Source organism: Pinus tabuliformis, chromosome 6, assembly GCF_031772625.1.
Source record: "Pinus tabuliformis cultivar Carrire ecotype Pingquan chromosome 6, CPIR1, whole genome shotgun sequence".
Taxonomy (NCBI): Eukaryota; Viridiplantae; Streptophyta; class Pinopsida; order Pinales; family Pinaceae; genus Pinus; species Pinus tabuliformis.
In genome coordinates, this window is record NC_142292.1 from 1,998,354,787 (window position 1) to 1,998,376,824 (window position 22,038).

Here is a 22,038-nt window from a genome sequence, read left to right on the forward strand (position 1 = left end):
TGGTTCCTGAGGGTCCGACAGCTGATGATTAATATTTGTATGGTGTGTTTCCATCGGTTCCACTTCCTTAATGTGACTTACGAGGTCGAATCATATCATAGTGGCCTCTTGTCGAATGTTTACCCCGGCTGGCCGGTTGCTTGTGTAGATGTGGCAAGGGGTGTTACACTTTATTCTACCAAGTCTAGTAATATGAAACAAAGTCTATGCCATCCATTATCACTACCCACTCATCCTTAATGAAGCATTTTGAAGGAATTTGTGGGAGTTTTACCAACCGATATGAAGGGACATGACTACCTATTCATGGTAGTTGAAAAATTCAGTAAGATGTGTGTTATCATGCCCTGTAAAAGGAAAATCGGAGGGAAAGAAGTACCAAACTTGTTCTTTGAATAGGTCTGGGTGCTCTTTGGGATACCAAGGAGCATCATTTGAAATAGGGACACTAGATTTCACAATGCATTTTTTACTACATTGTAGGAGAAGATTGACACAAAGTTAAACAGGTATACAACATTCCATCTACGAACAAATGAGAAAACATAAGTAAAAAATAAGTATTTGGTGCAACTCTTGATGGTTTACAATTAGAAGCATCCAAATAGCTAGTATGAAAATATAGTCTATACACAATGCTCTTACTATAGGTTTAACCTTGTAAAGAAAATACCTAAAAACAAATTCTTAAAAAACATAAAATATATAATGACAAGAATAAAAAAAATGTACACAGATTTTTCTCTTCAAACCCAAAACCGAGAAAACCATATTGAATTTTCATTATGTTCCTTTCAATGTTACAATACATTATATACATGTTGAAGCATTCATAAACCCCTAATCCATTAACCCTGGATTAGAATATAATTGTAGTTCCTTTGATCGGATCTACAAAACCATGGGAAAAACCGCCCAAAAGGAGCATCATTTGAAATAGGGACACTAGATTTCTCAATGCATTTTTTACTACATTGTAGGAGAAGATTGACACAAAGTTAAACAGGTCTACAACATTCCATCTACGAACAAATGAGAAAACATAAGTAAAAAATAAGTATTTGGTGCAACTCTTGATGGGTTACAATTAGAAGCATCCAAATAGCTAGTATGAAAATATAGTCTATACACAATGCTCTTACTGTAGGTTTTAACCTTGTAAAGAAAATACCTACAAACAAATTCTTAAAAAACATAAAATATATAATGACAAGATTAAAAAAAATGTACACAGATTTTTCTCTTCGAACCCAAAACCGAGAAAACCATATTGAATTTTCATTATGTTCCTTTCAATGTTACGATACATTATATACATGTTGAAGCATTCATAAACCCCTAATCCATTAACCCTGGATTAGAATATAATTGTAGTTCCTTTGATCGGATCTACAAAACCATGGGAAAAACCGCCCAAGAAAATTCTTTCAGGGCACTGTCTCGAACCCCCCTTTGTTCGTGGTTCATACAAGTCATGCAAATAATATAATACACACCCAATGCTTAACCTAGATCAATCCACACTTTGACTGATAAGTTCCCATTTAAAATTGGTTTTAGATATTCATCAAATTCATGTTTGGATGTTGTATATGGGAAACAAGGAGGAGTGAGGGAGGATCTCATAGGGAATTCTTTAAGAGCAGAAAAAAATGTTGAGAAAATTAGGCAAATCCATTTGCAAGTATAAGAGACATTGATCAAGTCATGAGAAAATTACAAGGTGAAGCATAATAAAGAGAGAATAGAGAATTAATTTAGAGTGGGAGAGTATGGTTATAGTTGAAAAAGGAGAGGCTACATGGTCCTTGTAAGAAAATCAAGGCTCTATGATATGGTCCCTTCAAGATACTAGAAAAGTTGGGAGATAATTCTTATAGACTCAATCTATCCATATTTATACACATTTACTTAGTATTGAATGTGGAAAATATAAATATCTATGAACCTTCCATGTTGGATGAAGAAGAAGAGAAAGTCCTACCTTCCATAGAGGACTTAGCTCTAGATGCTCTGATAGAGTTGATAGAGGATATCATTTTGTAGAAGAGGTCCAAAACTACATGACGAGGGTAGCATGACCTTTGGTAGATTGGACTAAAAGGAAAACTTCCAAGCAATGATAAATGGCACTTTAGGGAGAAGGTGTAGGAAAAAATTTCTCACCTCATTTAGTAAAGATTTTGGGGACCAAAATCCTCCAGAATTGGGGAGGTATAGATTTTTTCATCTATGTCGATTCTTTCGAAGTGGAAAAATTGGAGGAATCAACTTACAAGGAAAATTTTAATGGTATGACCCAGTTTGGAGAACTGAGGTATGGAACATTTTGGGTTCATTTTAAGGCCTTAAATGACATTTTTTTTTGGTGTAAAACTTTTTTCGGTTAAGCATTGGAACCTATGACACTTTTCTACACTTAAATATCTTTACAATAATGCAAGAATTACATTAATCAGAGTTTGTATGCAAAAGATATGACTCCTAGAAATTGACCTACTATGTTTCACCTCCATATCATGAGTGGGTACCACATCATCCTCCATTACAAATGGCAAAGCAGATATCCAAGTGGGGACTATGAAGAAGACTCTAAATGGGTCAAAATTACTAGTTGACAATCGAAGGAACCAAACCTGACCCCTAGTTGGTTATTAGGCTATGTTATGATCATGCCACTAGGAGGAAAATGGGTTCCACTCATATTGTATCTTGTTCCATATTAGATAAGAGTAATAGGGAGTGGCAGTGAGACATAATAACATAGGGGGTTTAGGGTCTATAGTATCCTATTAGGCCATAAGTGTCAGGTAAATCCACAGAGAATTCATTCTCCTTTGTACTTGCATTATTTCCATTCCAAACAAAAGATAATAGAGCAACCTCGCCTTCTAATTAGGTTTTCTCTCGTAAGGGTTTCCTAGAGCATATCTTGTGTTCATTGTGGTTTATGTGTGATTGTATTTTATTGTTTTCAATTTTATGCATCCTATTTATTACATGCATAAGTAGAAAAAAATAATTGAAAATAAGGAATCTAAGGAAACTAACCCTCATATTATAGATTTCCTTTTATTTTTATCAGTTTTGTTGTGACGAACTGGCTAATGGAATATCCACAACATTTTATGAATCATATTTTCTTCCCATTATTTATTCTCATACCATAATAATCATAAAATCAAGCTTGTGTTTTGCTATTAATTCTACAAATGAGGTGGACACTCCTAGTTGTTGGATTGGTTTGGATGAAATTTTATATCAGCCTACCCACTAGTAAGCTCTTATGTATTTCCCAATGCTATAGGTACATATTTTTATTTAGCTACATAAGTATATTCTACTTAGGATCAATTGAATTTGTTGGTTTTGTAGTTGAAGGTATGAATTTTCCTTATATTATTGAAGATAATACTATTGATCCAACTATAAATGCCTTTTTATGAGAGTTAGAGATCCCCATACCTTCTCTTTTTGTTGGTTTTCATACAAGATAGTTAGTAGATTAGGTGGTTTTTCCTGTGCTGCTAAATTGACCTCTTAGGCCTCTAGCTCTATTCATGAGTATAAATGACTTAATGCAAAGCCCTATGTATGATATTATGCAGGGGAGGTAGCTGATAATTCTCTTTTTGTATAGGCCTCTAGCTCTATTCAGGAGTATAAATGACTTAATGCAAAGCACTATTTATGATATTATGTAGAGGAGAGGAGGTAGTGCAAGAATACTATTACACCTTTGGCAACTCCTCAACAATGTTGCCAAAATGATGGAATATTTAATTATCTTTCCCAATTTATAGTAAAGGTAAGTAATACATTGTCATTAATTTATCGACTTACGGTTCTGATTTGTGAGTTATCATCAAATAAATATATTAGTTACCTTATATTATCTTCCACTAATTTATCTGTAATGAAATTATAGTAAAAATATTCTATCTCTAAACTATTAAATAATAAACAAAGATTCATTCACATCAAAATGTAATAAACTAAAATTAATCTTACAGAATTAAAACATGGCACTTATTCGATATGGAGCGGGTCCCACATCCATAGAATCTAGTATTATTGAAGCAATCACACATAGAAAATACACATCCCTATTTGCAAATACACATACCTATTTATGCAAATAGCACGAGGTCTTTTTATATAATTTTAGAAATATCTTAATTAAAGAAAATAGTTTGAGAATCAACTACTCTCAATTATTAAAAAAACAAAAACAAAAAACGACTTTCAATTATTATAAAAATAATAATAATAAATAAGTAAAATAACCACCCTGAATTATTATAAAAAAAAAATAAAAATTAAATAACGCACTCCATTATTATAAGCATGTTATATATAAACAAACTGCTCATCCAAATATTCTTCTTAACCATTTTATTATAACCTTTCATCAATTTATGGTCATTACTTTTCTCTAGCCATCCTTTTCTAAATGTGCTCTCAATCAAATACAATACGATTGCTGCACGTTCCTTGCAACTATACTATTAAAAAAATTAATATAACTGTGATGATGTACCTTCCTCGCAATTACACTATTGAAAAATCTGTAGTGGTGAAATCATTGAATGCACCTTCCTCTCAACTATACTCTGTATCAAAGTTTTCGTTGAATAATTGACACAAAAAGTAAGCATACGCAGCAGTGGGGCTTGACAAGCATATGCACGTGCGAACTTCGAAGCAGACTCAAATGATTTTATAAAATAAATTAGTGCGTTACAATATTTACCTATGCCTTTCAAAGAGTTTGTGTCCGACTCTCCCTCTCTTGGCTTGACTGGCCGCCACGCCATGATTCTCACGGACACTCCCTCTCTTGCATTGGGTGGCCGCCAGTACGCCATGATTCTCATATATATATATATATGTAAGAGAGAGATAACGGCAGAAGTGCAAGGCATCAAGGCAAGGCTGAAACAAGATTGGGAATATCAAATATGGCAGAAGGATCGTATGACAGACAGGCAAAGGAGTATGCCAATGGCAGACCCCAATACCCACCTGAGCTCTTCTCCTTCATTGCGACACACACGCCCCACCGCCGTCTGGCTTGGGACGTTGGCACCGGCAGCGGTCAAGCTGCACTTGCTGTAATCGTCTTTTCATTACCATTCAACATGATCTCTGTTTCTTCAATTGCAGCTATTATATTACATTTCATTTTGATGTTCTTGATTTCGATGTTGACAGTTGTCTGAGATATTCGAGAGAGTGATAGCGACGGATGTGAGCGAGCAGCAGATCAGCTACGCTCCCAGGCGTCCCAACATAACTTACGCGGTGACTCCCCGGGCAATGTCGTTGCAGGAGTTGGAGAACACCATCGGAGCAGAGGGGAGCGTGGATCTCGTCACCGTGGCCCAGGCTCTTCACTGGTTAGACCTCGATACCTTTTACGGGCAGGTGAAGCACGTGCTTCGGAAGCCCGGTGGGGTATTCGTAGCGTGGTGTTACAGAGAACCCGTTGTGAACCCTAGGGTGGACTGTGTGTTCGAGGAGGTGTTTCGCGCATCCGTTGCCTTTTGGGACCCTCCGCGTCGAATGGTGGACGAGGGCTACGCAACGGTCTGCTTCCCGTTTCGGGGCGTTGTCCAGGAGGGCTCAGAAGGGGAGTCGACAACGGCTCCCGTGAAATTCTGGGCGAAGAAGGAGATGGGGTTGGAGCCGTACCTGAATTACATGAGATCGTGGCATGCTTATCAGAAGGCAAAGGCCACGGGAGTCGATCTGCTGGACGAGAAAACCATTGCTCGTTTCAAGGATGCTTGGGGTGAAAGCGACAATGACGCGAAGACCGTGAGTTTCCCCGTTTTCCTCAGAATAGGCGTTGTTTAGTGGGTATTGGGTTTGTAATTTAAGTCGGTGTCATCATCTCACAATATTTTCGTTGCTAGCAACATACATGTGTCCAATAAATAAAAATACATTGAGCATTTAAGCTCTGGCAAGTAACTTTTGTTTTCACAGATATATTTTGTAAAGAATAATTTCCAGACATCATAGATATCTGAAAAACATTTACTGTTTTATTCCAGAAACATTTACTGTGATTGTAAGATTATGTTGGAGTACTTAGTTTATTATAACCGTTCATCAATTTATGGTCATTACTTTTCTCTAAACATCCTTTTCTAAATGTGCTCTCAATCAAATACAATACGATTGATGCACGTTCCTTGCAACTATACTATTAAAAAAAACTGTGATGATGTACCTTCCTCGCAATTACACTATTGAAAAATCTGTAGTGGTGAAATCTTTGAATGCACCTTCCTCTCAACTATACTCTGTATCAAAGTTTTCGTTGAATAATTGACACCAAAAAAGTAAGCATACGCAGCAGTGGGGCTTCACAAGCAAATGCACGTGCGAACTTCGAAGCAGACTCAAATGATTTTATAAAATAAATTAGTGCGTTACAATAGTTTTGCCTTTCAAAGAGTTTGTGTCCGACTCTCCCTCTCTTGGCTTGACTGGCCGCCACGCCATGATTCTCACGGACACTCCCTCTCTTGCCTTGGGTGGCCGCCAGTACGCCATGATTCTCATATATATATATATGTAAGAGAGAGATAACGGCAGAAGTGCAAGGCATCAAGGCAAGGCTGAAACAAGATTGGGAATATCAAATATGGCAGAAGGATCGTATGACAGACAGGCAAGGGAGTATGCCAATGGCAGACCCCAATACCCACCTGAGCTCTTCTCCTTCATTGCGACACACACGCCCCACCGCCGTCTGGCTTGGGACGTTGGCACCGGCAGCGGTCAAGCTGCACTTGCTGTAATCTACTTTTCATTACCATTCAACATGATCTCTGTTGCTTCAATTGCAGCTTTTACATTTCATTTTGATGTTTTTGATTTCGATGTTGGCAGTTGTCTGAGATATTCGAGAGAGTGATAGCGACGGATGTGAGCGAGCAGCAGATCAGCTACGCTCCCAGGCGTCCCAACATAACTTACGCGGTGACTTCCCGGGCAATGTCGTTGCAGGAGTTGGAGAACACCATCGGAGCAGAGGGGAGCGTGGATCTCGTCACCGTGGCCCGGGCTCTTCACTGGTTAGACCTCGATACCTTTTACGGGCAGGTGAAGCAAGTGCTTCGGAACCCTGGTGGGGTATTCGGGGCGTGGTGTTACCGAGAACCCGTTGTGAACCCTAGTGTTACACCTACGGTGATCTTCCAACCGCTTGTAGCTAGTTGCGGCACCACCGAACGCTTTCTTTTTAACAATACTAACGTTTATGGGCTACGCCTATTCCAACATAAACTTACTTAACTTGTGTTCTTATAACCGAATTAAATGTTATCCTTTATACTTCAACAAAGAACATTCTCATTCATTAACAATCAATAATAAACCGAGAACAATACAAGTATAAAGGGAGGGGCAACTCCACGAACAGTCTGCCCAACAATAATATTATGTCAAGAATATCAGATTTTACAACAAGTGTGTCTTGGCTGAACCAAGTCTCACACTTAGCCAATTTTTACAAAAGACAGGCCACCTGCCTTTTACAATATTTCATGCACCCTTGCATAAGAGGGAGTGCTCACCCGAGCCACTCAAACTCCCTACCAAATCCTGCATAAACCGTGTACAAGAATCCACTCACAATGGCACTCTTTGCCAACCTTCACCCAAGATAAACTGCGCACTTCCTTCAAGCCTAATGCGCATGAGATATGCGCATTTACCTACCTAAGACTGCGCACTCCTTTACCCCTTTATGCGAAGGCTTGAGCGAATGTTGCTTGGTGAAATGAGCTCTCACGCTCATATACTTATATGCTTCTTAACTTTTCATGTGTGGGTTTACATGGGGTGTGCAGCCCCTTGGCCGACCCCCAAAACCACTCATACATGCCCACAAAATGCTCTTCACAAGTCGGCCTTGCCCTCATGCAAGTCCTCCTCCAAGTCGCATATAAATTTCCCCAACACTTAGTCGTATTCATAATTTTTACTGTTATCGTCGCAAGCAGCTCGCAGAAACGTCGCACTGTCGTGTGCGCTCACCCGCCCGTGTGCGCTCACCCGCCCGTCGTGCAGACCCGCCCACCGTGCAGCCTCGCCCGCCCGCCGTGCAGCTTCGCCCGCCCGTAGTGCAGCTTCGCCCGCCCGCCGTGCAGCCTTGCCCGCCCGTCATGCAGACCCGCCCGCCGTGCACCCGTGCACGGTGACTTCGCCCGGCGCCCGAACGTGCCCGCAACCGGAGGTCCTTACACCTAGGGTCGACTGTGTGTTCGAGGAGGTGTTTCGCGCATCCGTTGCCTTTTGGGACCCTCCGTGTAAGGTCCTTGGAAACGGGCGCGTTCGAGCGCCGGGCGAAGTCATCGTGCACGGGCGCACGGGCGGGCGCGGGCGCACGGGCGGGCGCGGGCTGCACGACCGGCGGGCGGGTCTGCACAGCGGGCGGGCGAGGCTACACGGCAGGCAGGTCTGCACGACAGGCGGGCGGGTCTGCACGACAGGCGGGTGAGCGCACACGGGCGGGTGAGCGCACACGGGCGGGTGAGCGCACACGGAAATGCGACGAAACCGTGAACAGAAATGCGACGATAACAGAAAACCTATGAATTCGACTAAGTGTTGAGGCTGTCTTTATAGCGAATTGAAAGAGAATTAGCTTGACAGCAGGGCCGACACTTGGAGGACGATTATGGGTGCGTTGGAAGTATTTTGGGGGTCGGCCATGGGGTGGCACACACCCTCCAAAAACATACGATGGATGCATATAAACATATGAGCATGAGGCTCATTTCAACCAAGTAACTTCGCACTACTCATTCGCATAAGGGGTAAAACAGCGCAGGGGTAAAAGGGGGCTGCGCATATCTCATGCGTAGCACTTCTAAGGTGCAGGTTTTGACTTAAGTGCGGTTTGGGTGAGGCAAGCGTGCCGAGGTGGGAGTTATGTGCAGATTGTGTGCAGGACTTGACAAAGTAAGATAGGTGGCCTGGGTGGGCATTCTTCTTTGTGCAAGAGTGCATATGATGGTGAAAGGCTGTTCTATGCCTTGGTTGTAAAATTATTCTAAGTGTTGGCTTGGAGCTTGCCAAGCATCACTTGTATTGTAATATTGAAGAAGCTGTTATAATATATTGTTGGGCAGACTTTTCTCGGAGTTGCCCCTCCCTTTATACTTGTGTATTGTTGATGTTCTCGATTTGTTGTACATGGTTAACGATTGAGAATGATCTTCTTTAAAGTATAAAGGATAACTCTTTACTTGGTTGCAAGAAAACATAAGTTAAAGTAAGTTTATGTTGGAGTAGGCGTAGCCCATAAACGTTAGTATTGTTAAAAAGAAAGTGTTCGGTGGTGCCGCACCTCGCTACAAGCAGTTGGAAGATCACCGCAGGTGTAGGGGCGTGACAGTTGGTATCAGAGCTCGGTTGGAGCTGGTGAGCAAAGGTTGCTCGTGACAGTGACAAGGATACTTGTAGGTGAAGGAGATCGTTTCACACAAAGTGAGACAAGGGCCGGTTCAGGTTGCAGGTGAAGATGTCTATCTTGCAGAAATTGGGTTATACATCCTTCAAAGAATTCGGAGGGAGTCTACTTGAAGAGTCAGAAAGAATAACACAAGGATTTGTAGAATGTGGCAAAAGGTTGTTTGAAACAAGGGATGCTCTTCGTGCCTTGGTTAAGGAAGGGGTTCCTGATATGGGGGAAGCTCTTCGACTTGCAAAGGAAGGAGACTTGATTGAAGCAGAATTCAAGGAGCTCGAGATAAGACAGAAGGAAGTGAGGCATCTCATAGCCTTGAAGAGGGAGGCTGAAGCTGAGAAAGAACTTCTTCAACCCGGTTGGGCAATGGAGCAAGGTGAAGTTGCAGATTGTGCCAACAAGGAAGAGGAAGCCGTGATAGAGGAAGATGCTGCAGACTTGAACATGATGGAGGATAAACTTGAGGCTGATCAAGTTGAACCAGGATCGTACAGTTTGTCAACATGTATGGATGAGGTCACTCACATGGAGGAGCCTCATGATGACGAAATAAGTGATGATACTTGTGTTTCATTTGGGCATTTGGGAGATGGACCATGTGCAGGAAAGGGCAAAGCCAGTTTGCCAATGCTAGGGAGGATCTCACCATGGATGACTATGATGGAACCTTGTATGGAGAAGCAAGGATTGTCAAACGTTGCAGGGCTTGTTGGGGCTACTTGTGACCTTGTGATGGAAGGTGCAAGAACCCGAGACAAGGGTGGAACTTGATGATCATTGTGGAAGAATGAGTCATGCTTTAGCCACATGAATTGGCTAAGTGCCCGGCATGACTCATGGACAAGTTGAGGAGGGCACACACTTGCGATGTTTTGGGTGGACTTGTCATGGCGAGACCAAGAGCAAGTCTTGATGGACACTTTGGTGGAGGAGCTATGATGAAGGGACTCATGACATGATGATGAGATGGTTGAGTGACCGAGTTCACTAAACCGAAGTTTGAAGACTTGGATGAGATGGCCAGATGTTGTGATGTGTCTACTTGGTTGGACTACATGGGCAACTTAGTCATGGACATCAGATTGGAGACTTGAGGATGGCACATTGCAGATGGTGAAGAGGACTTCATGGACCTGAATGGGGCACATCGAGAGTTGAATGAAGACTTGAGGATGGCACATTGCAGATGATGGAGAGAGCTTCATGGACCTGAATGGGACACATCGAGAGTCGGTTTGATGAGATGGTCTCTTCACATGGAGGAGGCACACATATGGACAACATGTTGCAGATGAGATGGATGGAGTTTCCATGGACCTGAGCATGGATTATAGACATCATGGATGATGGTATGTTGTCGAGGACGACAACGATTTCAGGTGGAGGAGGATGTAAGGTCCTTGGAAACGGGCGCGTTCGGGCGCCGGGCGAAGTCATCGTGCACGGGCGCACGGGCGGGCGCGGGCGCACGGGCGGGCGCGGGCGCACGGGCGGGCGCGGGCTGCACGACCGGCGGGCGGGTCTGCACGGCGAGCGAGCGAGGCTGCACGGCGGGCGGGCGAGGCTGCATGACGGGCGGGTCTGCACGACAGGCGGGCGGGTCTGCACGACGGGCGGGTGAGCGCACACGGAAATGCGACGAAACCGTGAACAGAAATGCGACGATAACAGAAAACCTATGAATTCGACTAAGTGTTGAGGCTGTCTTTATAGCGAATTGAAAGAGGATTAGCTTGAGAGCAGGGCCGACACTTGGAGGACGATTATGGGTGCGTTGGAAGTATTTTGGGGGTCGGCCATGGGGTGGCACACCCCCTCCAAAAACATACGATGGATGCATATAAACATGTGAGCATGAGGCTCATTTCAACCAAGTAACTTCGCACTACTCATTCGCATAAGGGGTAAAACAGCGCAGGGGTAAAAGGGGGCTGCGCATATCTCATGCGTAGCACTTCTAAGGTGCAGGTTTTGACTTAAGTGCGGTTTGGGTGAGGCAAGCATGTCGAGGTGGAAGTTATGTGCAGATTGTGTGCAGGACTTGACAAAGTAAGATAGGTGGCCCGGGTGGGCATTCTTCTTTGTGCAAGAGTGCATATGATGGTGAAAGGTTGTTCTATGCCTTGGTTGTAAAATTATTCTAAGTGTTGGCTTGGAGCTTGCCAAGCATCACTTGTATTGTAATATTGAAGAAGCTGTTATAATATATTGTTGGGCAGACTTTTCTGGGAGTTGCCCCTCCCTTTATACTTGTGTATTGTTGATGTTCTCGGTTTGTTGTACATGGTTAATGATTGAGAATGATCTTCTTTAAAGTATAAAGGATAACTCTTTACTTGGTTGCAAGAAAACATAAGTTAAAGTAAGTTTATGTTGGAGTAGGCGTAGCCCATAAACGTTAGTATTGTTAAAAAGAAAGCGTTCGGTGGTGCCGCACCTCGCTACAAGCGGTTGGAAGATCACCGCAGGTGTAGGGGCGTGACACTGCGCGTCGAATGGTGGACGAGGGCTACGCAACGGTCTGCTTCCCGTTTCGGGGCGTTGTCCAGGAGGGCTCAGAAGGGGAGTCGACAATGGCTCCCGTGAAATTCTGGGCGAAGAAGGAGATGTGGTTGGAGCCGTACCTGAATTACATGAGATTGTGGCATGCTTATCAGAAGGCAAAGGCCACGGGAGTCGATCTGCTGGACGAGAAAACCATTGGCCGTTTCAAGGATGCTTGGGGTGAAAGCGACAATGATGCGAAGACAATGAGTTTCCCCGTTTTCCTCCGAATAGGCATTGTTTAGTGGGTTGCTAGCAACGAAAATATTGCTAGCAACATACATGTGTCCAATGAAATGAAATGAATAAAAATACATTGAGCATTTAAGCTCTCCCAAGTAACTTTTGTTTTCACAGATATATTTTGTAAAGAATAATTTCCAGACATCCAGACATCATAGATATCTGAAAAACATTCACTGTTTTATTCTAGAAACATTTACTGTTTTATTGGAATCTAGTAGGGACATTTTTTTCCAGAAACATTTACTGATTTATTTTTCTAATTAATTATTATGGTTATTTTTGGTGTGCTAGTGTATGTGAGCATCACACTTGATGTTAAGTGAGGAGAATTTATTTTTCTAATGGTTTATTAGGGGTATTTTTGGTGTGTCGGGTGTGTTAGTGATTTATGACCATCACACTTTTTTATTTTTTATTTTTTTGTGTTAGGGATTTATGAGCATCACACTTTTTTATTTTTTATTTTTTTCTGTTCTCTGTGTTAGTGATTTATGAGCATCACACTTTTTTATTTTTTATTTTTTTCTGTTCTCTGTGTTAGTGATTTATGAGCATCCTATTTTTTATTTTTTTTTTTATTGAAAAAATATTTGGATATTTTTTTTTTTTTAAGAAATATTTGAGCAAATCTATCCGAGGAGAATTTGACCCAGTGACTTAATGAGAGGTACTTTGAAAAAGTAACCCTCCAAATTATAATAAGTTCTCCAGAAAATTTAAACGTAATTATAAAATTAAAAGTATTTATAAAATAAATATTTTATAATAAAAAATAACAAAATTTTAATTATTATTATTATTATTATTTTAAATTTAATATAAATTTTTCTTTTAATCGTTAAAAATTTCTATTATATTGCACATTAATTTAATCATAACACAGGGGACTGTGATTCCATTGTATGCAGTGTTGACAAAATGTCTCCCGGTGCAAAAGTTATATGGCATATTTGTACAATTTACTGGCATAAATATATAATACTATTTGCACCAGTAGAGCCAGGGATAGAATGAAAATTTCTCCATCTGTAAATAAAAATTGGTTTTCAGGGACACAATTTACTTGTTCAAATTCTCTTTTAAGGCTCTGCAGTGGAATCATGAATTAACACACATTTTTTCTCGAAAAGAGATACATTTAACTTTTTAACCATGACTATGCGTTGATTATTGGGACATGCATTTCAATATTATTTAAGGTATATATGTTCGGTTTCCTGCACCGGGACTTATTTAATGTAACATCATTTGAAAGGGCAAGCGAAAAATTTGTAGCTGAAAATTAAATATCATTTTAGACTCTACAGAAGCTATCGGATCTGAAATATTTTCAGATTTAATGGTTTTATGCACTTTACAGTAATATTTTCGAGTATTAATATTCTGCAAGGTGTTGAACTCAGGTTATTTTAAAGAGTGGTTGTAAGATTATGTTGGAGTGTTTAGTTCTATTTTTTTAAAAGAAGTTAGTGGGTTGACTTTTGTCTTTATTTTAAAGAGTGATTGTAAGATTATATTGGAGTATTTAGTTTATTTTTTTTTAAGTAAGTGGGAATTATTTTATGGAATAGTAAAAGCATGTAAATGTTATGTTTTTAATATAATTTATTATTGAATTTGGTGGAGAAAATTCCATTCTTTTTTTTTAATGGCTCAAGATGATTCCAGTTATCTAATTTTTAAATTTAATTATTTTGTTAGAAGTTATTATTCATTTAAATTTTGATCATCAAATTTTATTATCAAGTATTTTGACTGAGTTTTAAAACAACTTATATTATTGGAATTATAAAAAATACAAATTAAGATTAAAGTATATTTCATCTTGAGAAATTTAGAAAAACAATAACAACTTCTCATGCTCAATAATTTTACTACTTGGTGTATTGCTCAACAATTTGGTTGTTTTGTAGTGGAACACTTGGTTTGTTATTCTTCAATAAAAGTCTCATTATTTTTAATTTGTTATCAATATTCTAGTGGGATAGTTCATCCCAACAAATCTTATAATCTTTTGAAATCTTTATTATAGTCATTATTACCTTAGATCTCAAATTTAATATTATTGTTGTAATACTCAAAATTCTGAAAAGAAGTGAAATTGAAATGAAAAAACAAGGAAATGAACACACCATGTTGAGGCCTATGCTATGTTAATTTTTTCTCATTTATGAAATACAATTACATGGAAAGAGACACTAACTATGGAGCTCTATACTTTTCTCCTTTGTTATTCTATTTTCTTATTTTTATTTATCTTGATATTCTTTTCTCTTTTTATGCTTTTAAATGCAATAGTTACAAGCTTTAGGCCATGATTTAAAAATGGTTGTAATTGAAAGTAAAAAAAATGGTGTTACTGATAGCATTTATTTTTGTGATTTGAGATTTGATTTTAAGATTTCCATTGCAAGGATAATTTTCAAGGCTGTGATTTAAAATTATAGTAATTTTAGCCTTGGAATAAGAGAAGGGAATTTTTTTTGACGACACATTAAGAATTCACATGCATGGATTGACAGAAGAGGAGGAACTGGTAAGAGCTAGGGTTTATAGAAAAAATCAAGCATTGGATGCCATGGAGGGGCATAAGGGGGAGCATCACTCCCTCCTACAGTCAAGTAGTCTCCAATCGTAGTAAGAAACCGCTGGAGGCTGAAAAAGGTTTTTTAGGAGGAGGAAAACAAGACAACAGGAACACACAAGAGCAGAACAATAGGCGGGAAGATGCCAAAAGAGAGAAAGGAGTAGAGGAAAATAATCAAAATGCAGAAACCAAAAAACAAGATGGTCCATGTAAGCCTAAGGCTACTATCACACCCAGAGTGGTGTTAAGTGATCCAGCGTTGCATGCGCATAGGGATCACATGACGACTTATGCTATCATTTGCAAATTCATGGGGTTATGGCCAACGGAGAAGGCGCCACAGGCATGGATCAAACATCACTAGAAACCCAAAGGGGATATAGACCTGCACCTTGGATCAAAGGGTTTCTTCACTATAGTTTTCACTAACATTGAGGGTAAAGATAGGGTGTTTGAAGGAGGGCCCTACTTCTATGCAGCTGCAGGCCTCTATATGTGGCCTTGGATGATGAATTTTGTCCCGGAGCAAGAGACTTTCACTTCAGTCCCAGTTTGGGTACGACTCTACTCCCTACCTCTAGATTACTGGCAACCAGAATCATTATCAGCAATAGGAAATAAACTAGGGCGTTTTGTTAAAATATTTGAGGCCACTAGAAGGGGAAAGTACACTTCCTTTGCTCGTATATGTGTGGAGATGGATCTCTCTGGAGCTCTACCAGATGAAGTGATCCTGGAAGTTTTTGATGAAGAATGGGTACAAGCGGTGGACTATGAACATGTTCCTTTCAGATGCCGCAAATGCCATGAACATGGGCATCTATTCAGGGACTGCCCTCGCAACAATACAGAGAGCAGAATTAAAGTCACAGTAGGGAAAGAAACTGATAGCTTTCACAAGGTGGGAAATAGAGGTAAAGGAGGGAAAAGGTTACAAAAAAAAACAACGAGGAAAAGCAGACAAGCTAGAAAAGGTACAAGGTACTAGAATAAGAAGACGAGTCAGAAGAGGCAAATCAGACTATGGAGGACAGCCCAGGGGAGAAGGAAAAGGAAGAAAAAATGGAGGAGATACAGTATATTAACCAACAAAAGGAAACTATGATGAGCAACATGGAACATGATAAGGACCAAGAGATGACCCTGAATGAGGTGGAAAGGGAGGATCATGAACTGCAGGATATTCTCGAAAGAGAACATCTAGATCTAGAGAAATTCCTGAAATAGGGAACTATTATCACCCCAAGAAACTCTCCTAGGTTGTAGCTCGGAGATGCTCGGGAACATTACAAATTCAACTTATTGTTGCAAATGGATGAATGGAAGGAATGATTCTTGTTCAAGCCAGATAACCACTTCTATTATGCTTAACTCCAGACATGCGTGAACACCCCCGGACTACAAGGCTTTAGACCACCAATTACTCACAGTTGAGAGATTGGGTGAATATGGAGAATACTGACCACACCAGTAGATGCACAAGACCTTGTGATGGCCAGCTACAACCAGTAAAGAAGCCTGTAAATCTAATTCCCCAACACATAAACAAGATGACAGCTCTCCGGCATTAGGTGAAAAGAAACCTGAATAACTCATTTACTGATACATACAAGATTTTAACACAGAGGTAGGATGATAGCTACTCTAATGCTAAACATCAAGAGTTTAGAAATGCAGCATATCAGGCATAGCTTGGAACAGAAGAAGAATGGAAAGTGAGCAATTAACAGCAAAAGAAGCTTGTATTAGCTGAAAATGAAGACGAGACACTACAAGTATCAAAATAGTTACAGTCTCTAGAAGTTGAACCTTACATCAAAACTACAACCATCAACCCTGATTACATCTTGTTTATAGGTATATATAGAGTTTCATTACAAAGGCACTCGACCATTCTAAGTATGGAGGGGTCATAATTGACCACCAACCGCTTTAACTGACTGATGAAGTCTCTGGTGCGATTGCTTGCTGTAGTGGATAAATTTGATCTTCTCAGGTGCTCTGTTGTCCTCTCAGGCGGCTAGAGCATCCTTATCCATTAAGTTCCATAACTGCTAAATGCAGCTACCTACTCATACTCGGTCCTTTTCCTCCTTGGCCATACTACCTGTTGAATGCGGTTGTTGCGGAGCAATTGCTACTGGTACTGGTGAGCCGGTCGCCTTTGTCCTTCAGGTGCATGGAATGGTCAGGGGGCGTGGACTGAGTGGCGAATGGATGGATTGGACGAAGGAGGAAGATCAGCCGTCAGATCGAGAGGATGGACGGCGGGGACGGCTTAGCGGAGGGTATGGGGAGAGATGAGAGCGGAGTGATCATGGGTCATTGGATCTCAGGCGGACAGATCCAACGGTGATCGGGCAGCGAAGGCGTGTGGCGGTTATCGGGCGGAACATGGGACCGGGCGATAAGCGGTATTGCTCGCACCAGCGTTAGGGGTTGGGCAGTAAACGTACATTGGCGTGTGATACCACTCGGAGTGTGATGCGTGGCGGCGGGGAAAGGACAAGACCACTTTTCATCGCACGTTAACGTGCGATCACTATGCGGGTGCAGGGAGAGCGAATGTTGTCCGATCATGGCAGAGATGATCGAACGGTGGGGAATCAATCAAGCAAGTTTTTCGTCAGATGTGATGGGGGACTGTTGGATTGAGGTGCAGCAATCAACAGCTGCGATGACGGGTGAAGAGTTTGTGAAGGCACATAGTCATATGGGCGTGGGTTTTATGGGGTTTTGGGGTTTTAACGCCCGGGGCTTAAGGAAAAAGTTTTATGTGATTTTTTAACAAAAGCATGGGTAAAGGAGATGAAAGGGGAATGAGCGAGGTAATGGAGAAAGGTGAGGATAACCATTTCAGGCCTTTTTTGAGCACGACCAAGGGCCAAGTTGGCCTCCAGCTTTAGAAAATCCTGATTATATAGCAGAGCTAACACTGGCTCCTTCTGGGGATGAGATCCTCCCTGTGAGGTCTCAAGAACTGCAGATCATTGCCTTTCCTGTGAAAAACAAATTAGCAAAATTTCCTAGTGTTCCATTGGGAATGGAGTCTAACTGAGCCTACACTAAAACTGATAAGATAACATATTTACAAATTTAAGGCCGAAGACCCTAAATAACATAAATTTTCAAAAATCGACCATTGACTCGGCCATCAAAAACTGCCTTCCCTTCCATACTTTGCAGTATGAAAGTATTGTCTCCTTGGATCTGAGAAATGATAAAAGGCCCTGTCCAAAAAGCATCAAACTTCCCATGGTTGCATTTCTTCTCTTTCAGTGCATCCCACTTCAGAACCAAATCTCCAACCTGAAAATTATCTGTCTTCGCCCTTCTGTCAAAAGCTTCCTTGATCTTCTTCTAATGTGTTGCAAACTTTTCAACCAGCTATTCTTTGATTTGATGTACCTCTGCTAAATCAGAGATCCTTTTTGCCAGGTCCTTTCCCTCATCCTGCTCTTCTTGCAAGAACTCTGCTACAGGGAGGGTTAACTGAATTGGGAATATAGCCTCAGTGCCATATACTAGCTTGAATGGAGAATTCCCTGTGGATTTCTTGGTGGTCACTCTGTCAGCCCACAGTGCATATTTGAGCTTAGAATCCCAATTCTTCTTGTTGTCTTCCAACAGCTTCTTCATTATCCTTATCAGGCTCTTGTTGGAAGATTCTACTAGACCATTGCCTTGACGGTAATATGAGGTGGAATGAACCAGCTTAACGCCCATTGAGTCACACATGTCCACCAATTCTTTTGCCCTGAAGGCTGCTGCATTGTCTGTGATCAATTTATGTGGACAACCAAATCTGGTGAAGATATTCTCTGTCAAGAACCTCATGACCACATCATGATCTGCCTTTCTGGTAGGATGGCCTCAATCCATTTAGTGAAGTAATCTATGGCTACTAAGATCCATCTGTGCTGACCACTGGAATGTGGATTGATTTCTCCAATGAAATCCAAGCCCAACTATTGAAAAGGTCCATTAGCATGTATGGGTTTTAAGGGCAGGGACTTCAATTGTTGCTTTCCTTCAAATCTTTGGCACCTGTCACAGGATTTAACAAATAAGAAGACATCAAAAAATAGGGTGGGCCAATGGTATCTAGCTCTGAGAATCTTGTGGGCTGTAGATTTCCAATAATGATTCCCTCCACACATGCTGGAATGAAACTGCTGCATGACTTCAATGGATTGTTCTTTGTCCAGACACCTTAGCAAAATTCTAGAGGGATCCCTCCAGTAAAGCAGATTTTCATGAATGCAATATTTGGCTACCCTGAGTTTAACAGTTCTGGCTTGGCTTGAACTAAGGCCTGGAGGAATTTCTAGCTTCAGCAAAAATTGAGCTATTGCAGAGTACCAATCACAAGAAGCTAAATTTTTTACCAATGACTGATTTTTCCCTGGTTCAACTGTTTCTTCTTCTATTTGAACATTCTCTGAAATCGTGCTCATGAGATTTATGTCCAGCGTTCTGCAATTTTCTTCTGCCATCAGTGTGGCAAGGCCCTAACCTCTGACCAGTTTGGTGGGCTTCAATTCTATGTTAAATTCAATAAGCTTTGCAATCCATTTAGTTCTTCTTCCATCAACATCAGGTTGCGTTAGAACATCTTTTATTGAAGCAGAGGGTACATATGCAATTATCTTGGAATGCAAAATGTAAATTCTGAAAGCTTTCAAAGACTTGATAAGAGCATATGATTGTTTTTCAATGATATCATACTCCAGCTCAACATCCCTTAATGTTTTGCTAAAAAAAGCCACTGGATTCTCTGGGCCTTCTTCATCTTCTTGCAATAAAACTGCTACAAGGGTGTCATCAGAGGCAAATGAAAATATATGGAACTCCTTGCTGTAATCTAGACTTCTTAAAGTGGGAGCTTCCATAACAGCTTTCTTAATGGACTCAAAGGATCTTCTTGCTACATCAGTCCATTTGATCTCCGACCCCTTTCTCAACATGGAGGTAATATGCTTTACAAGTTTTGCAAAATTTGGGATGGACCTCCTTACAAAATTTATCTTGCCTAGAAAGGATTGGATATCTTTCTTTGATCTTGGGACAGACAAGGTCTGTATTTCTCTTACTCTTTGTGGATCAATTCGAACACCTGCAGCAGAAACAACATGTCCTAACAACTTTCCTTCTTCTAAAGAAAACTGTGACTTTTTAGGATTGACTGAAATCCCAAACCTTCTGCACTTCAAGAACACCCTTTTCAAATGTTGCAAATGGTCATGATGGCTGCTGGAGTACATTGTTATATCGTCTAGGTAGATAATGACAAACTTATCCTTCTCTCCCACAAATTCTATATCCATAGCTCTCTGAAAGGTGGCTCCAGCATTCATCAACCCAAAAGGAATCTTGGAATACATAAAAGTTCCCCAAGGAGTGGTGAATGCAGTCTTTTCTTGGTCATCTGGATGAACAACCTTATTATACCCTGAAAATCCATCCAGGAAGGACATTACTTTGGCCCTTGAGACCTTCTGCAGTGAATGCTCCATCTTGGGTAGAGGATAATTGTCTTTCTTAGAACATTTGTTTAAGTTTCTGAAATCAACGCAAAGCCTGATTTCTCCACTTTTCTTCCTCACCACTATCAAATTGGCTACCCATTTTGAATATCTGAGAGGGACTATGATTTTGGCAGCCAGTAACTTCTTGATTTATTTTTCGATTAGAGGAAGGAGCAAAGGATTTATGGGTCTAAGTTTCTGTTTGAAAGGATTAGTGTCTTTCTCTAAAGGGATTTTATGCTGGATGATCTTTTTGTCATATGTTTTCAGGTCACTATATTCCCAGGCAAAAACATCATCAAATTGTTTCATTAAACTGCAGTACTCAGAATTCTGGGCAGCAGACAAATGGGTAGACAGATTTATATATCTTGGTTGTCTTGGACTTCCTATATTATGCTTATAGACTGCAGATTGGTCTTCTTTTTGGGCAGCCTTATAAGACACATAATTTTGGCCAAACAACTTTTCTAATGGAACCAGACCCTTAGGTATATGCTTGCTGGGCAGTTGGACAATGTTATCTTTACCAATTCTGTTTCTAAGCTGGGATTAGGGATTTTCTTCCAAGGCTTCATTCTCTTGGTCAATTTGCATTTGGGAAAATTCATCAATGACTTGCAGAAACCTATTCACTTCATCATCATCTTCAAAAACTTTCCAATGGTGGACATTATCAGGAAGGATGGACTATATTTCATCTAAACTTCATAAACTAGTCTGGGAGGCATGGGAGGACTAAACATGCTAGTAGACACAGTAAGGGAATTGGCAAGATGATTTTTTACTCTAGGGATATATGAGATACAAAAATTATCAAAAGAATCTTTGAGTCTTCATACCTCATCTCTGTATGCTTTCAGCCTTGGGTGCTTTGCTTGAAATGTTTTGTTTACTTGCTGAATGATAAGTTCAACATCTCCAAACACCTTTATGCTCCTGATTCCTCTGTCCTTAGCTGCATTGAGACCTAATATCAGAGCTTCATACTCTGCTATATTGTTTGTGACTTTGAAAGCCAGCTTAAAAGACAGATGTGTTCTTTCTTATTTTGGAGATATTAGCACCACCCTTGCTCTTGCAGTCTCCCTCGAACATGCTCCATCAAAGAACATCTCCCAAACCAGACTTCCTTGCTCTCCCTTAGCCTGGACTACTGGTTTCGTGATCTGCATTGAGGCCTTTTGGGATTCTTTAATTTGGAGAATACAAGCTCCAAAATCAGTGTCCACAACATATATGGGATGATTAGAAGGGTTCTTCTCATCACTAATGATGTAATCCAGCTGTGCTTCTCTGTAAAATCTCCTGCTTCCCCCTCCAAAGACTGGGACAGTGGAATAAGATAAATCATTCTGTAGTGTCCCACCTAGTCTCTTAATCCACCCTCTGGATAATAGCATGCCAAACTTGGGAGGGACATCTACTACCATAATATCCATAATCATGCTCTTCATGGGCAACTGAGTTGGGTAATGGCCAGGTCTTTGATTAATCCTAGGCATTTTACCTTTCTTGAATCAAATGAGAATAAGTCATGATATGGTCTAGTGATATCAAGGCCTAACTCTTCCATGACAGCTTTAGGCATCAAATTATGGCTGGCCCCTGTGTCTAACATGCAGTTATGGAGGGTTTTGTCATGG

General features: G+C 40.7%; 2 protein-coding genes across 2 annotated transcripts; both read left to right on the forward strand.

The window, feature by feature from the left end:
* The first annotated feature begins 4,904 nt into the window (after window positions 1-4,904).
* Window positions 4,905-5,990, forward strand: LOC149267254 (uncharacterized). The gene is made up of 2 exons (XM_089432061.1): window positions 4,905-5,114; window positions 5,215-5,990. The coding sequence occupies exons 1-2, from the start codon at window positions 4,962-4,964 to the stop codon at window positions 5,857-5,859; spliced, it is 798 nt and encodes a 265-aa protein (XP_089288187.1). The 5' UTR covers window positions 4,905-4,961; the 3' UTR covers window positions 5,860-5,990.
* A 608-nt stretch (window positions 5,991-6,598) lies between these two features.
* Window positions 6,599-7,323, forward strand: LOC149267255 (uncharacterized). Its single transcript, XM_089398393.1, has 2 exons — window positions 6,599-6,808; window positions 6,904-7,323. Exons 1-2 carry the CDS (start codon window positions 6,656-6,658, stop codon window positions 7,306-7,308), a joined length of 558 nt encoding a protein of 185 aa, XP_089254519.1. The 5' UTR covers window positions 6,599-6,655; the 3' UTR covers window positions 7,309-7,323.
* The last annotated feature ends 14,715 nt before the right edge of the window (window positions 7,324-22,038 follow it).